Source organism: Sceloporus undulatus, chromosome 2, assembly GCF_019175285.1.
Source record: "Sceloporus undulatus isolate JIND9_A2432 ecotype Alabama chromosome 2, SceUnd_v1.1, whole genome shotgun sequence".
NCBI lineage: Eukaryota > Metazoa > Chordata > Lepidosauria > Squamata > Phrynosomatidae > Sceloporus > Sceloporus undulatus.
In genome coordinates, this window is record NC_056523.1 from 143,506,770 (window position 1) to 143,523,905 (window position 17,136).

General features: G+C 40.9%; 1 protein-coding gene across 6 annotated transcripts in view; it reads right to left on the bottom strand.

Annotated features, from left to right (window-relative positions):
- Positions 1–1,330: 1,330 nt before the first annotated feature.
- The window catches only part of GPS1 (G protein pathway suppressor 1), a 34,283-nt gene continuing 18,477 nt past the window's right edge, over positions 1,331–17,136 (bottom strand). For 5 of the 6 annotated variants that reach the window (XM_042452646.1, XM_042452644.1, XM_042452645.1 and 2 more), the window contains 5 exons: positions 16,969–17,074; positions 15,169–15,249; positions 14,891–15,028; positions 13,741–13,875; positions 11,966–13,022 (listed from right to left, as the gene is read on the bottom strand). In XM_042452646.1, coding sequence (XP_042308580.1) covers positions 12,948–13,022; positions 13,741–13,875; positions 14,891–15,028; positions 15,169–15,249; positions 16,969–17,074 — 535 coding nt within the window. In that variant the 3' untranslated portion in view covers positions 11,966–12,947. Of the gene's footprint in view, positions 2,296–11,965; positions 13,023–13,740; positions 13,876–14,890; positions 15,029–15,168; positions 15,250–16,968; positions 17,075–17,136 lie in introns of those variants that run through there. The other variant, XR_006102235.1, reaches the window with a different exon arrangement.

Here is a 17,136-nt window from a genome sequence, read left to right on the forward strand (position 1 = left end):
AATCATGCTGTAGATGTTCAAAATACATTTTAGGAAAGAATATTGCGTAAATCCATTAAAGCGCTTCTGGGTCCCATTGACTTCAGTGAAGGAATTCATCTTATGTTTAACTCTGCCATTCAAAGTAATGTGATTCAGATATGTTTGGGAGTTGATGCATTGTTATGTCTCATACTTCAAAGTGGCATGTTAATCAGAAAAAATGAATTGGGGCCCACATGTCAAATAGGTCAGGGTCCTATTTGACATGTGGGCCACAATTCAGTTTGAAGTACTTCAAAGTTTAGAGTATGTTAAGCCCCATCTTAAAAGCAGAAACTTTCTAGTGCAGCAAAAGTGAATGAACATCCTGCTATTTTAAGGACTTATTTTTAAGATGGGGCTTAACATACTCTAAACTCATTTCAGCGATGTAGCTCAGGTTGACACTGGAAGTAAATAACAGATGTAGGTAAATAAGGGGTCATGACAGTATGATTGTGTAATTACACTTTTCAAGCATAAATCTTGAAAAGTAGAGCATCTCCTATATGCCATGTTTTAAAATCTTGGCTTAGGCTTTAATTTGAAGTGGAGAACATGTTGCCTTCCAGGTGTGTTGGGCTACAACTCACACAATCCCTTAGCTATTACAGGTGTGGTTATGAATTGTAGAGTAGAATATCTCAAGACCCAAAGATTCCCTGAACAAGATGTAAATATTTCAAGGTTGATAATAACCACCTCATTTTTACTATACAAGCTGTTCTGTGGATAAGCCCCCCTCCCCACATACACACTACCCTCAGCCAACTTCAGTATGCAAGGATGATGCAAGCTCCAGGAAAAGAGATTCTACCTCAACATTAGGAGGAACTTCTTGACAGTAAGAGGTGTTCAGCAGTGGAACACACTCCCTCTGAGTGTGGTGGAGTCTCCTGCTTTGGACGTCTTTATACAGGCCGGATGACCATCTGTCAGGGATGGTTTGATTATGATTTTCTGCATGGCAGGAGGTTGGATAGGATGGCCCTTGTGGTGTCTTCCAACTCTGTTATATGATCCCTGGTCACATCTCACTGCGCCTCTCCCTGTAGTTGATCCATCTTATGGTATGGAGCTGAAATGAGGGAGGAGTTGGCTTGCTGTGCCTAAAGTCCTTGAGAAGATATGCTCAAAGGTTTGCGATTGGTAATGGGGAATGAAGACTGCTTCTAACTTCCTATTAACATTTTGAAACAGGCAGTGGGAGGAAGAGACAATACACCCACAGCCAACTAAAAAGATGACTTGCAACACTCCACCCAGGAGAGATTTCAGTAATGTTTATATAACCCCTGTGGAACAAATCTGAGATTAACACACTTTATTTCAGATTGTGCAGGAGCACATGTGAAAAGACTGACAACAGCTTGCGTTTGTTCACTGGAAGATTCTGTATTTATAACTTTAGTCTGGTACATTATTTTTGCAGTTCTTAAGCTTTATTAAATGTAGTGGAACATAGGATAATTGTAACTTTTTAATCAAATATTAACATTCTTTGTTGTGTGCCTTCAAGTCACTTATGATTTATGGTAGTCCTAAAGTGAGTCTATCGTGGGGTTTTCTTGGCAAGAGGGGATGTTCTTGTTCAGAAGGGATTTGCCTTTGCCTTCCTCTGGGGCTAAGAGAGAGTGATTTGCCCAAGGTCACTCAGCAGGTTTCCATGGCTGAATGGGAATTTCAAACCTGCTTTCCATAGTCATAGACCAATGCTGAAACTACTACATCACACTGGCTCTCCTTTTTACATTCTAAATCTCATTAATTGTAATCAGTTGATGTCACAGATTCCCAAGAAGTTTTGCTTTTGTATCAGGAATTGATAAGATGGAGGGTTACTTCATCTAGGGTAATATTTCCAGAATAATGAATGTTACCTTTAATGTCTGTATCTCCACCATACCTGGATTACAAAATGTGGCAAAAGAGTGGATGTTTCCATTTACTATGTGTGGTGACTACCTTATAAAAGCAACTTAATGTCCAGACAGCAGGAATTTTGCAAATGGGGGGGGGGAATCTAAAGCATGCTAGCTTCTGTACATGTAGTGCCCTTAAATACAATTAAGTCACTTAGGGCCAAAACATATGGCCCTTATGTGCTGCCATCTGGGCGGCTTTGGAGCGTGGCATTTTGATGACACATGTTCTGAAGCCACCTGGCTGCCCAGACATGGGCTGGCTTCAACACGTTCTGGGGGTCTTTCAAGGGCAGCCAAGGCAACAGTCAGGACCTTGAGGGGGGCTTCTTACTTCATGCAGTGAAGATATCTTGAAAGATGGTAAACATATTTTTTTAAAATCAATAAAATTAATCATTTTAAGAAATTCAACTTGTATGTGATTTCTCTAACATAGATAATCTGTTAAATTAGCTGTCACAGCGTAAATGGACTATGTTTTCAAAGTACTGACGTAGGTTTCCATGTATAAAATAGAGGTAAATTAGTCTGGAATATCAGTATGCAAAGGGATCTTGTAGCATCTCAGATTGTTTAGCATAGCATAGCATAGCATAGACTTGGTCTACTTCCTCAAATGCATCTGAACAGGTAGACCAAGTCCTTGAAAGCTTATGCTATACTGTCTACAGTTAGCCTTTGCATACTTTTATACAGTGTTAGCTCTATACTCCAAGGAGCATTAAGACAGTCTGGTGGAAGCATTTATAATATAAAGATCACACACTAGCAGTCCTAACTGATTGTTTACCTGGGAATACCTACATATGATTCAGTTCCTATGCTTATGTTTTTTTTTTAATTTTAAAAAAAACATTCCCCCCCCCCCACAAGGTTACATTTTACTGTACATAACTGGGGATTTTGTAATTGCTTGTCTGTAAGAAGAGGGAAAATATAATCAGCTAGCCTCAAGAAGTGAGCCAAAGTGTCACTAGAATATTTGATGCAAACTAGAAACCCCTATATTCAAATCCCCATATAATTCCTGAAGAGCAGGAGCAAAGGAGTTTGCAAATGATAGAAGAATGTTTACTGAAAGGGATGGTAAAGGTGATTAGCTAGAACAAGAACACCTCCAGTCAAACAGCTATCCATCTCCAGAACTTAGTGACTGGAATGAGACCTAGGTGCAAGGCCAATATGAAAGGCCTTCAGGAGAACAGTCTTCATATGGAATCAGGGATTCCACAAAGAGTACTAGTGACAGTACATCCCAATGTCTAAGTATGCAAAGGGAAAAGAACCTTTCTTTCTTTCTTTTTCTTTTTGCAAAGAGTTAATATGGAAAAACAGATATAGTATCAGGTCACTAGAGGTAACCCTGGGTGTGTATTGGAAACTACTTTTAACAGAAACAGAAGCAGCAGGGGATATCACTTTCTGAGCAGATTGAACCGAGCTCCACAGTGCAAAACTTGCCTTTTGCAACTCAGTCGTAACAATTCTAGATTGGAAAAAAAAAGGAAGAATTAGTAGGAGTGGAGCCCTACCTTTTCCGCTTTGCAGTTTTCCCATGGGGTCCTAAGTCATGATAGTGTCTACCTCTATTGAATGACACTAGCCATATAGCTCTAAGGAGGTGCTCTTGATCTATATTTCAGTGGAGCAGCTCAGACACTGCAAAAAAGAGACACCAGGTTCTACTTCAGGCCATGGAGACATGGCATGTAGGATCTGGGAAGAGATACCTGCTGACACCAGTGAGAACCACCTGGATGGCACAAAGATCAGTGGACTCCCAGGAAAACAATGTAGGATCATTTACTGCCCTGTCAAAAGTACTGGAGAAATGTTAAGCGTTTATTTTTATTTTTGTTCACTGTTTTCCAAGGAGCTTTTGTTTCTCCTTTGTGAAAATAAGGAAGCTAAACAAGGAGCCACTAAAAGGCTCTTTCTGACTAGGTTCCAGAGGAACAGAGCTGAATGTTGTCAGTTTACCAAATTAACACTTTGCTGTCAAATCTTCATAGGTATTCTACATAAATGATAATGTGTGCATTCACCACAGTAATGAATTATATTTTACCGAAGAGGTGAATGGGGCATTTATTCATTAGTAAGAACTTGCTGTGTCACTCAGGCAACAGGCTAAGCCACTTGTCACAAACATCAGACAAATCTGCACCTACATTCATTCAGAGATTTGCTTTTGGCTTTAGGGGATTATAGTTGTATTTGTCATCTTATCTATTGCAGCATTTGCTCATCATCTTTAGGAGCCCTGGTGGCTTGGACAAAGTGTCACTGTAGACTATTTCTGCAAATGCAACAATGCACAAAGTGCATGTGAACAATGCAATATGTTGATCACCAAGTAGGTGGTTTCACTTTAAATTGATAGTAGTTGTTGGTTCAGAACCTTGTTACATCACAGAACATATCAGTCAAAAGGTTTTAGAAATCTGCGTGGTCTGGATTACTTATTGCAGAATAATATTTCCTAATGGAGAATCTGGAACCTCTTAAAGCCAGGGGTGGGAAAATGTTTGGCCCTCCAGAAGTCTTTGAACTGACAACTACAAGCTCTCATTGCTGGGTAGGGTAGATGGGTATTGCAGTCCAACATGTTGCCCATGTATTCTCAAAGCACAACTTTGAATCCATATTTCTTGTCCTCATACATTTACAGAAATGTCTAAAATCAATGTTTAGTGTCTGTCCCCCAGTAGAAGAAGAGAGAAATGAGGACCAAACACAGAGTTGGGAACAAGGAGGCCACCGTGTTACTATTTTTCAAGGTGGAGTGGCATACAAGGACAATTGTGATAATTTACATTATCAATCTAAATTGACCTGGGACTTGTCTACCTGCTTAGGGGGGAGATGCAGAGGCCAGGGCAAAGGCATTTATTGATGAACACTGAAACAAGTGTCTTGACCAAATGCTGGAAGGCAGCATGTGTACTGACATAGCCTGACTGTTGTGACCCAGTGCCCTTATTTACCCCATAGAGCGAGGCAGTATGCAACACCAGTTGTAACCACCCCAGAGTGTTATTGCAAGGTGGTTGAACCTGCTCACCCTGAATTGGGTGCATGCCTGAAGCAAAGAACAATGGGAGGCAAGTAGCTCAGAACTTAAACAAAAATAAATAAATAAACCACCTTCTGCCTGTTGTGAAATTCAAGGAAGGGTACATGGGGCTTGAAAGAGTCCTGCCCTCCTAGTTCAACCTGTCAGCCCACCTAGCCCCAGCATTATTGTATTATGTCCCAGCACAACAGATGGTTTAATATCGATCAGCCAGACTATAGCTGGGTTATTGCATCGTACTTTTGGCTCTGCCTCCATGAAGTGATTAGACCATGGTGAGCAAGTCCTCCAATGCCTATTAATCATGCCAATGATACAGAACAAAACCTCCAGGTCCAGAAGCAGTATGCCATAGAATTACAGCTGATTGAATAATGATAGAATCTTTGGCTTTCACAGCAACTGATTCTGATTACTAGGAATAACAGGAGCTGCAAATCAGACATCTGGTCAGCCAGTGGTTTGCCACCTCTAAGCTATTTCTTTCAAGCCCTGCCTCTGGGCATATCAGAGAGGGAACAATGCTGATCTGATTCCTAAGAAGTTAGCAACAAATGACACCTATGGAAGACCTTAAAATCTAGGCTGCCCAAGATAGCTGAATGTACTTTCAAAGTAACCTTTACAAGGATAGTGACCCTGGGAGATTCCCATCTCTCTCTTTTTTACTATATGTTGAGTGATATATATATATATATACACACACACACACACACACACACACACACCTGGCCTTATGCTAGTTACCACACCAAATCCTTGCATCCTGGAATAAGAACCCAGCATTAAAAAATAAAGTGACCTAGTAAGATTTGTAGCCCTCTGAAGACTCATTTATTTTTGGTTTACATACATAAACTCAGCCAACCCTGAGCTTGGTGTCAGGTGTCTGTTCTGTCATGAGACTTAGTCTTCTGCCCCTCCAACCTCACATACAATATACACTTCTGTGGTGATCTATTATAGAGGCCTTCTGCCACCTATGCCTCAAGGAATACGTCAAGAACAGTGACACTAATCAAGACAACAACTCATAGGGATCACCCCAGATCTCCAACACAACAGAAGACATTATACTATACAACATAATACCTTTTAGACTCATAAAAAGGAGAACTCCACATGGACTCCTTCTGATGGTCAATGCACTAAACTTCTACATAGAAAGCTACTGCTGCCATTCCCAGACAGAAATAATCAATAAAAGACATAGCATACAATCTTAGCCACAAGGAACAAGATGCTATATACAGTCTCAGGAACAATCCTAATACTGTCATCAAAAAGTCAGACAAAGGAGGAGGTCTAGTCATTATGGGCAAATCTGACTACATAAAGAAGGCTGAGAGACAACTGTCCAACACTACATTTTACAAAATCCTGTTCAATTATTCCAAGGATGAATACTAGAAGGAATTACACAGTCTACTCAGGGAATTTACCATGGAGGCACAGAACCAAATCTGAATTGACACATCCCAAGAGCTTTGACTGGGCATATTCTATCTATTACTCAAAATATATAAAGTGACTCTGGATGGCCCACCATCTCAAGAATTGGAACACTCACAATTGTTGCCTCTGGATATATGGATGATATCCTTAGACCATAAGGCACCAACACTTCCAGCTATGTAAGGACACCACTGGCTTTCCGCGGAAATTACACTTCATCCACAACCTCCCAGGGAACACCATTTTAGATGTGGAATCTCTGTATACCGACATCACACACAAGGATGTACTACAACTGTCAGGCACAACATTCCAAGACCTCCAATAGCATCTGCTCAGACCCACAAGACAGAGATACCAAATTCATGGAATTACAGAAAACATTCATTAAACTACATTACCCACCACATGAAGTAAGAAACTAAATCAACAAAGCAAGACTTGTACCAAGACTAATCTATTACATAACAAACTGGAGAATGAAAATGACAGAGCCCCACTAGTGGTCACATACAGCTCCCAATGGAGAACACTCAGGCTTATCATCAATTAACTATAAACTATTCGGGACAATAATGCTGCCCTTTCAAGGGCTCTTGGTGGCCTATAGACAGCTTCCAAATCTGAAACAGTTATTTATCTACAGAAGAACACACAACATAGATAGGGAAAGGGATACAAGATTTTGCCACAAACTCAGATGCCAACTCTGCCCACACATCTACTCAGGAAATGTCATCACAGGACCCAACCACATTGCCTACATTATTAGAGGGACTTTCACTTGCTCATCCAACATGATATATGCCCTCCAGCACTCTACACTGAACAAGCAGGCCAGTCTCTGCACCAGAGGATAATCATAATGCTAGCTAATTCCCCAAGTCTCATGAGGGATCTCTTGGCCAGTTCATCACATCTCCTTTCTGCTTCCAAGACAACATTACACTATATTCCAACACCTGCCAACATTCATATGGTTATCGGTTCACCCTGGCTTTAGGCAACAACCTTCCTCCTGCCTTTGTCCCTGATATATACCAGAGTATGACTGTATGTTTTACTTAGTTGCAAGTATGCTGATGTCAGAGATGCTTCCCCGTTAACACTCCAAATAGCTCAAAAGTATGGCACTTGGAACACAACACAGGGCCTATGGCGTTAATAACTGAAGACCCTTTTCAGAAAAAAGGTTATCAGTTTAAAATGACTTAGAGATTTCCTGTGTACATCTAGTAGAGAGATGCAGAGGCCAGGGAAAGGTAGGTGTATTGAAGTTTCTAGCACAGTAGCAGTTGGCCCATATTCTGCCATACATTCATATTGTTCCAACCAGGGAATTCTCTCATCAGCGATATGTTCCTAATACTCCAGTCTTTAGAAGAAGGAAGTCAGCCAAAAAAGCTTGTAGATTATCATCACCCAGCATTAAGACTGTGATGAGAACAGAGGACAAGATTATATAGTCACACTTATGTTTTAGTGGCAAAGAACATTAAAGGGTTTGCACACAAATGCAACCTTCCCATATCCAAGTAAATAATGATGAATATGGACTCTGTATCCAATTTTCGATGACAGCATCCTTCCTTTGATTCATACAGGATATATTTGACCACAGCTGAACAAGAAGTTTCAACTCTAGAAGCTTACTGGTACTCTGCTCACCACAAGGCCTGCAGTGTCAACTTCAAAAAGAAGGCCAAAATCACTTAATTGGGCCTGTGCATGTTTACTATCAAAGTAGGTTACCATTCTCTAACTACTGTATGGGAGGTGCACTGGCACAAATTGAAAGACATCACCTAAGCCAGAGGTAACCAGTGCTTAAACCTGAGGTCATGAACGGTCAAAACCAAACTTTGTTAATCCACTAAGGCTCAAAACCTGTGAGCCAGTGTCTGTTTGCTGGCCAGGTCTGACCTGGTACACCCTTCCACCCATGGCTTAGATGTATAGCCAATATAATGTTACTTCCATGCCCAGAATAATAAATATGTGAAGTGGCACAGTAAGTCCTCTTTAAAAATACTCTAGTGCCCTTAATAACCAATGGCCTGTAGCCAAGAATTTGTCATAAGAATGGAGGGTAAGAAGCAAAGAAGGATGAGTGGAACAATTTAGGATTTCATCAGTGCTTATTTTACCCTTAACTCTTGCTAGTGTTGCTGTTGCATTCCATACCATTCTCCCTTTCAACATTTACAGTAGGGGCAAGGGAAACTTTGCCCCTTCAAATATTTAGCCACACCAGCTATGGCTTCTTGAAGTTGTCATTCAAAACATGAAAGACCAAACTTTTCCTATTGCTATGATATAATTTCTTATGAATATAAACTATTGCTTTCTTAAAAATTTAGATTTTGTTGACTTTAATTGAGATTGTGAATAGAACCAATGATATATTAAATAAAAAAAAAACTGTGTTGAGTCTGAAAAATAACCTTACATGTACAAATGTCTATTTTGTATTTCTTCCGAGGGCATTTCTCAAGCTGTGTATCTATCTTATTATTTTTTTGCTATTTGTCCAAACCACTGGGAAAAGTGAACAGGCAAGCGAAGGATATGCTTCTCTGCGCACAGTAAGTTCAATATGGTATTCAAGGACCATGTGGTTTAAGGACATATTTTTATCACTTGCCACTAATGTTTCTGGATCCTTTTCAAATGACAGCAGAGTATTTTATTCTTTTTCAGATTTTTAGTACCCTTGTATTCTGGTAGCAATTTTGCATTCATCTCATGCCTGTTACAGCCTCCTAATGAACTGTTGGGAGGTGATATAACTTGAAATCCAAAGTGAAGTAACGTCAGTAAGACTCACTTCTGAAGTACACACAAATACGATCCAGTTGTTACCAGGACAAATAGTCCCTTTTTGATCATTTAGAACCAGCATGGTCAATGTGTGTGAGTTCCAACTATGTTCCCATTCCTCATTTAGAAAATGGCTGTGTAGAAAAACACAAATCCACAAATCTGTGCATTCATATTGTCAAGATTGTTGGCAATATTGCCAGAGGTTGACCACAGAAATGAGCTGGAAAATCTAGAAATGCCTAGGCAAGTATTGTCTCTAAGAATATCTAGGTCCTTCAGTGCAACTTCTAGCAGATGTTGACCACAGAGATGCACTGGAGGACTTAGATTCCTAAAGAGAACATATTACAGTAATCAAATCCATGAATAATCAAATTGGCAAAAGTCAAAGCTGCAGTTGTAGAGGGCTGTTTGCCCCTCAAGAGCAGTCATGGAAAACATCTATGATAATATGATAATGACATCTATAATTTCTATCTGTTTTTACTTCACACCTAAAGTATAGCACGCTATCTGGAGGGCAGAAGAGAAAGACAGACGACAAAACTAATTTCTTGCCTTCCAGTAAGGCTACATACCACCACATTTGGGTATAAAAGTAGGCCACACACAACTGTGGCACACTTATTAGTTGTGGCCTAAGAGCTCTTGCTTTAACTTACAACAAAATGCTGAATTTTAATAATCACTACTGCAGGTACTTGATCATGGGAAAGCAATTAAATGCTTAAATGTTCAAGACAAAAACATGCCCAAATCCATTTTTTGCTAATGGCTCAGGTTTTTTTTTTAAAGAACAATCTATCCCCTGAGGTCAACAACATCTCTAGTATGAACTGTTGTTGTTTAGTGATCCTAAGGTGGCCCTATCACAGGGTTTTCTGTGGCTGAAAGTGTGTGATTCACCCAAGGTTATTCAGTGGGTGTCCATGGCTGAGTGGGGAATTGAACCCTGATGAATACTAGGAGAAAAAATAAAGATGGCTAGTAAGGCTTATTGATATTTGCTATGTTCGTAAATAGTAGGCTAGCCAATCTAAAAAATGCAGTGTGAAGTTAAAGGCTTTCACGACTTGAATCCTTAGTTTTTCTGGGGTTTTCAGGCTATACATCCGTGTTATGGAAGAGTTTTTTCCTGACATTTTGCCAGCATCTGTGATGGTATCTTCAGAGAATGTTGGCATGAAAGTGAGTGGGGTACATATACAGTACTATGTGACCCTTGGTTGAGAGGAAGTGATTTACATGTTAATCTCTGTGTTGGTATGTTTAGAAGACTTGTCTTCTAAAAGACAAGGGAAGCAACAAGTATAAAACCCAACATTCAACAGTGACAACTAGGCATTTTAAAGAAATAACAGACAGCACCTGAACTCTCTCATCTTCTCTGTTCCTGGAAGTTAACATAACTAATCCAAAGTCTAATACTTCATCCTTAGTTTTTGTGGGTTTTTTGGGCTATATGGCTATGTTGCAGAAGAGTTTCTTCCTGACGTTTTGCCAGCATCTGTGGCTGGCATCTTCATTCTCTAAAGATGCCAGCCACAGATGCTGGCGAAATGTCAGGAAGAAACTCTTCTAAAACATGGCCACACAGCCCAAAAAACCCACAAAAAACTATGGATGCCAGCCATGAGAGCCTTTGACTTCACATCTTCATCGATACTTCCCCAAATGACAACACAATAAACATGTATCACATTTATGGCAAATGTCCCCTTTAGTCTACCATTCCTTCCTTCCACAGAATTTCCTTGTAGGACTAGACCATCTAAAGAATCACATACAAAAACTGGACATATCAAAGGCCATGAACACCTAGCTGACCCAGAGTATTTCTGTTTGCAACCTATTTAAGAATGAGCAGAAGAAATCTAGCAACTACAGAAAGTTATGAGTGGAGTGGTTCCCTTACCTTATTTCAATCATAGTGAGAGATACAGAATCTCAGGTACAGTAGGTTAGCCCTGCAATCACCACAGATTTTCTCTTTCTACTCCATCCTCGTAGCCTGGAGTTCCAGTAAACAGAGATCTATTTCTCCATATTTCACCCATCTTCTTCTAAACTGCCTGACATAAGCATGATATAAATTCTAATAATCTCAGCTTTCATTGAAAAAACAAACCATATGTACAGTCCACCCTTCTCTTACGCGGGGATCTGTTCCAGCCCCCCCCCCCGCATAAGAGGAAAAGCGCGGATGCTCAAGCCCCATTCAAATGAATGGGGCTAGTGTCTGTGGTGGTGCGGCAGCAGCGCACAGAGCACACGCCACGGGAGCGCACCCCATTCATGCGAATGGGACGCACCACCTTTTGCACCACACGGGGCGTGCTGTACATAAAACTGTGTTATTCTATTCCATTTCTTTTTTAATTGCACTTTTCTATGAGATCTACTTACCCTTAAAACTGCCTGTAAAAGGTTGCCCAAGAGAATTTGCAAGGTTTGGTTTTAGCCCCAACCCCAATTAAGGAATACATTTGTTCAGTACCATTTGTAAAGACTGCAAGTTGGACATTTACGTAGTTCACCGAAACTGAAAACAGCACACTTCTTACATTTGTCATTTACTCAGGCACCTGTGCTAGAGTGTTGACTTGCTTCTAAGTTTACAATGTTTGTGCATGAGGAGAGAAAGAATAAGTGCTCAGAGCTGCAGTTGTCTTTACAATTATGCTTTTTAATGCATAGGAGATAACTTTGTTTTAAACTAAATAGAATTAACAGTGTCTGAAGAAAATCTATTGAATTGTAAAGGGCTAGGTCCAAAAGTGTAACTTTGTCCCCAGGATAAACCTCCAATGGATGAACCCTGAACGAAAAGAACTGTGGTGTATTCAAATATTTAAATTATGCTTGTTAACAAAACACAAACTGAGTCTGGCCTGGGACCACTAACGCCACTGCCCCCACCCTTGTTTTTGCAAAGGATAAATAAGAAGTGGTTCCAGGAATTCGGAGTCAGGCAAGATTTTGCCCAGAAGCAAGTGAAGGCCCTTCCCTGCCATTTTACCCCCTCTTTTTGTGCCCAAGCAGGCTAGGAAGCTGCTGTACAGCACAGCAGTAAATCTCAATAAGAACATCAAAACTAGCCAAAACCTGGTCAAGGATGTGAGAACATGGCAGAGCATGGATTCTGAAAATGGGAAGAACAGACTGAAGTAGAGTTGACCCAGAATAAATGCACACACACAAACCTTGCAGTAAGTGAATAGAAATTCTGTTGGATGTTGCATGAGAGGGATTTGCAGGGTCTGAGACAATGTGTCTATCTGGATAAGAAATTATACAGGCACACACTTGTCCCTCTAGTTTCATGCTATACTGGATGGAAACCAGAAAGCTCTGTTGGCAGCTGAAGGAAGCCAAGAGAAACATCTGTGTGGGAAACACCCTGGAGGAAAGACAACACGCACCCCAGCACTGCCATGCTCATATGTTCTTGAAAATGCTGCATCTAATGGAAGTTTCTTTTCTAAGAGGAGTTCTCAGACTCTAAAGGCATGCCCCTGACGGTCCTGCCCCTCCCACACCTAGAGATTCTGAAAAGGCACCAAGTGAGAGTTGGTGGCGCAGACACAAGGTACACACATGACCCTGGGTGGGGGGTGGGGAAGAGTCTTTTGATGATTCAAAGAGCTTCACATGTTGGTGCTCATCCGGGACTGGCTGTTTGCTGGAGTGAGTTCACCTTGGCTTCCTTCTCTTGGTGGAGACTGGAATAAGAAAAGAAAGATCACAGGGCCATAAGCAATGAGCTGGAAAGAGACCATGAGTTCCCACAGCAGCAGCAAAAGAGAGGGAAACCCCAGAAAGAACATATAAGCAGTGACTATGGTCACCTAACCCCACTTGAACAATCAAGGACAGAGGAACAATTGCCTACCTCAGCAGTGAGCTGTTGAAACTGCTGATGGAACAAGTGTTTAGACTTCATTTTCTCCTCAAAGAATGGATTATCAAGCAAAGCACCTTACTCTGTTTAGTCTACAGAACAGATCAGCAGAGTGCTTTAAAACAAGACTGATTTGAGGCCTTCAGGAAGAGAAAGAGCAGTAAAGCACAAGTGCCTCTTTCTGCAGCAGTTCATGCTTCCCTGATGAACCTTTCAACAAAGTTCTGCATTTGGGCTATGTTCTTCTTACCCTTGAACATGTTATAAAAGTGACTTTTTGTATTGAAGCACCTAGGTTCTACTTTTTTTAAAAAAATGAAAGATTTACCTCATCTGTTGTGGCCTACAAATATTTAACCTCTGCTTAAAACCCTTCAGTTCATGCAGAGAAATGGCTTGTTCTTGTGGGATCAACCAGCTCAGTCACAATGCTCTTGCTTATATTTACCCACAAACCATCTTCCCTCGGCATCCACTGTTTATCAATTTGTCTAGTCTATTGCAAACCAGCGTTCCAAATTCAGACCCTTGTCACTGACCTTCACATGGATCTGATTGCGCAATACAGCTGCTCGTAAAATCATGGCTTTGGCGCGACGCTGGAACTCCTTCCCCATCAGCAAGGACTTTTCAAAGGTTGTACTGCGCTGGTCAACATCCCGTGCATATAAAATCTAGGAAATAATGGGGAAAGTTGGTGGAGAGACCCAGAGGCTTTTAAGTGTGTTTAGAGCATCACTTAGCACAACACTCACAGAACTGCTGGTAAAAGCAGTAGTGTCAGGACACTGGTCTTTATGGAACATAGCTTGACTTTGTACAGTGCACCCGCACCATATGTGGCATTCAGCATACGCTGAAGCCATGCGACAGAAGCAGCTGTGGCATGCGCACCGCACTACATACACAAGCCCTATTGTCTTCAATGGGGCTCAAACATACACAGTATTTCCGCTATGCAGGGGGGTGGGGTCTGGAATGGATAGGTTCATAAGGGAAGGGCTGACTGTAATTCCATTTAAAAAAACAAAACTGGAGAGCATTAAAAGTATTTCTAAGTAAGGCTTTTATTACACCATTGCCTTGCCTCATGCACATAAATTTACAAGGGGTGCTGCCATTGTCAACCTCTGCTCAGAAGCTTTCCATATTTTCCTATCATCAATTCTTTCATTTTTTTTATTAACAGAAAACTCATGAAGAAGAGAAGATAGAACAGCCAGCACAATATCTTCTGAATACTGATGCTGGGAGCTCTCCACTGAAGCACCTCATGTTCCCAGTGCTTGTGAAGAAAAATCAAATAGTGGGGCTAATGCCTCCTGACCAGCTGGAATCTCAATGGGAAATTGGGTGGGGCTGATGGTGGCAGAGAGGTGTAGCTTGTGCCTGCTGCACAATGGCCCCAAATTCCAATCACATGCTCCACAGTGGCATACCAAGCTCTCTTCTGCCATTCTCGTTCTTACCAAAGTAATCAAAACATTTATGTGGCAATTAGGATTTCAGTCATGGTATTAAATCAAGGCTTTTTAGCAAGCAATGCAAGCAATGCCTTCTTTTTATGGCAGTTGTATTCACACATGGTTGCAAAAGGAACGTGTGAATTATTAAGTTCTTTATATCCCTTAACAAGTCAATAGAGCTTTCACCAGCACAGGTATTTGCATGGGTGTCATAGGTCCTTACCTTACTGTGGGAGTCTATCCTGGCATTAATCAGTCCCTCTAAGATCAGCTGGGTGAGCTCATCCTCCAGAGCTGCCACAGTTGTGTTGAATGCAGTGGCCATCTTGCGCATGTCTGCTGACACATAAGGGCTGAAATACTAAAATAAGAGAGAGGTGTGGAAAGAGAGAAAGGTGTCCATTAATGATTCTCTGCACTGCATTAGGTGAGGGATGAAAACACATACCATTCCACTATACTTCAAACAAGGAATTGTTTGGAATATTGCATGACGATTACCTGTATGAGGGCTCGGTTTCGAATCTGAGTGTAAAGCGTTTTCACGTGGGGTGCCAGGTACATATCCAGCAGCAAATTATCCTGTGCAAAATAAAGATATCAGGTAAAGAATTAATAGAGGCAGCCTCAAACTAGCAACCATATCTCTGATGCTATAAGAGATTCATGGATTCTACGAAACAGAAATACTAGGGGGAAATGAGCATTCAACCTAGCCAGCAAAAATTACCAAGGCATAGCTTAATTTTCTTTAGGCGAATTGCATTTCCTCTGTACTTGCTGCTAGACCAATACTGGAGAAGACTGCTCAAAAGGGACAAAAAGTATATACACTTAATCTGCTGTTAACCCAAAATAGTTTAACCAAGATAAGCTTTGTGGGGACAGGTTTCTGCTCATTACAGGCCCATTCCTGTACTCCAAGGTGGGCAGCTACACAGGGATGGGGGGAAGAGACACTTTTAACTTTTGTGCTCACCTAGTGGGCCACAGCAGTATATTTGGAGCAACCAGAAACCATGTTTCTTCTGGTTTTGCTTTTTGCCTTCCACATGACTGGGTTATTGGAGAAGGACCTAATTTACCCTAACTGTCACATTCAAGCCAGCAGTGTAGTGGTTGGAGTGTTGGACTACATCTATGGAGAACAGGGTCCAATCCCTGCTTGACCATGAAACCCAATGGGAAACATTGGGCGGGTCTCATGCTGTGAAAGACAAAAACCAGTATCCACTCCACTGTATATCTTATACACCGTGAGTTGGTATACACAACTAATTGACACAATGCAGTTATATACATACGTATTGATTTACTTCTCACTGCAAGTCACATACTCTCAGTCTCAGGGGAAGGCAATGGCAAACCTCTGAACAAATCTTGCCTAGAAAACCCTGATAGGTTCACCTTAGGATCACCATAAGTCTGAAACGACTTTAGAGCACACAACTCCAAAATGGTTGGATTATTGGGGAAGATCTTGATGTACCCTAACTGTCACATATATGAAGTGGTTTGAGAGATTTTTTTAGTCATTTGGGGGTTTAATTTTCAAACACAAACCAAAAAATGTTTGTTTTTACATTGTTATCTACAGACTTGGAGGGACCGAGTTAGGTCCACAGACAGGGTACAATGCCCCATGCAACATTCAGTTTCCCATCTCTGATATAGCGCATCACTCTGGAGTGCATTTGTAAATATTTGGATACTGTCCCATAATAAAGCCCGTAAATGTAGCAAATAATTTGCATACAAAACAGAATACAAAACCATAATGCAAAAGCAACATAGAATATAAAAAATCAAAATTCAGAGATTTTAAAACTGACAAGACTAAATTACATTAATTAGAGAGTAAGCGGAAAGATCTTCACTTGGTGTTGAAGGGATGGCACCAAGTGAGCCTATCTGGGAATGTCGGTTCCATAACTTAGCAGCCAGTCATTTTACCTTCCTTGGCAGGGCAAAGAAGATCTTAAGGTTCAGGTAGGTACTTACAGAAGAAAGCAGTGTTTTAGATAGCCTGGTCCCAAGTCATTTAGAGCTTTTTAGGTTGAAACCAGCACTTTAAATTTGGCCTAGGAATGAGTGCAACTGACAAATGTCAGGCATAACATGGCCAAATCACCCAGTATCAGCCTGTCACTCAGTGCCTTTCTTGCTCTGCCATGTGTTTAATATTTCTGTTTTGAAGAGTAAATTTACCTAGCAGGGAAAGGCTCTGAACTCCAGAACTACAAATTCTACTATAGGTCCTTCTCAACATACACAGGGAAAGCTCAAATCCACAGAACCTACCTTCATTTCATCCAGCATCTTGAGACATGAGGCATATTTAGATTCATAGAACTTGAATATGATGTCACGCACCTGCGGTTCCAGCTCCAGGAAGAGTTTGAAGGAGCTGCAAACACAGAAGGAATCAGAACCCAATAGAACCCATTTCCTACATCTCCTCCAAACAGA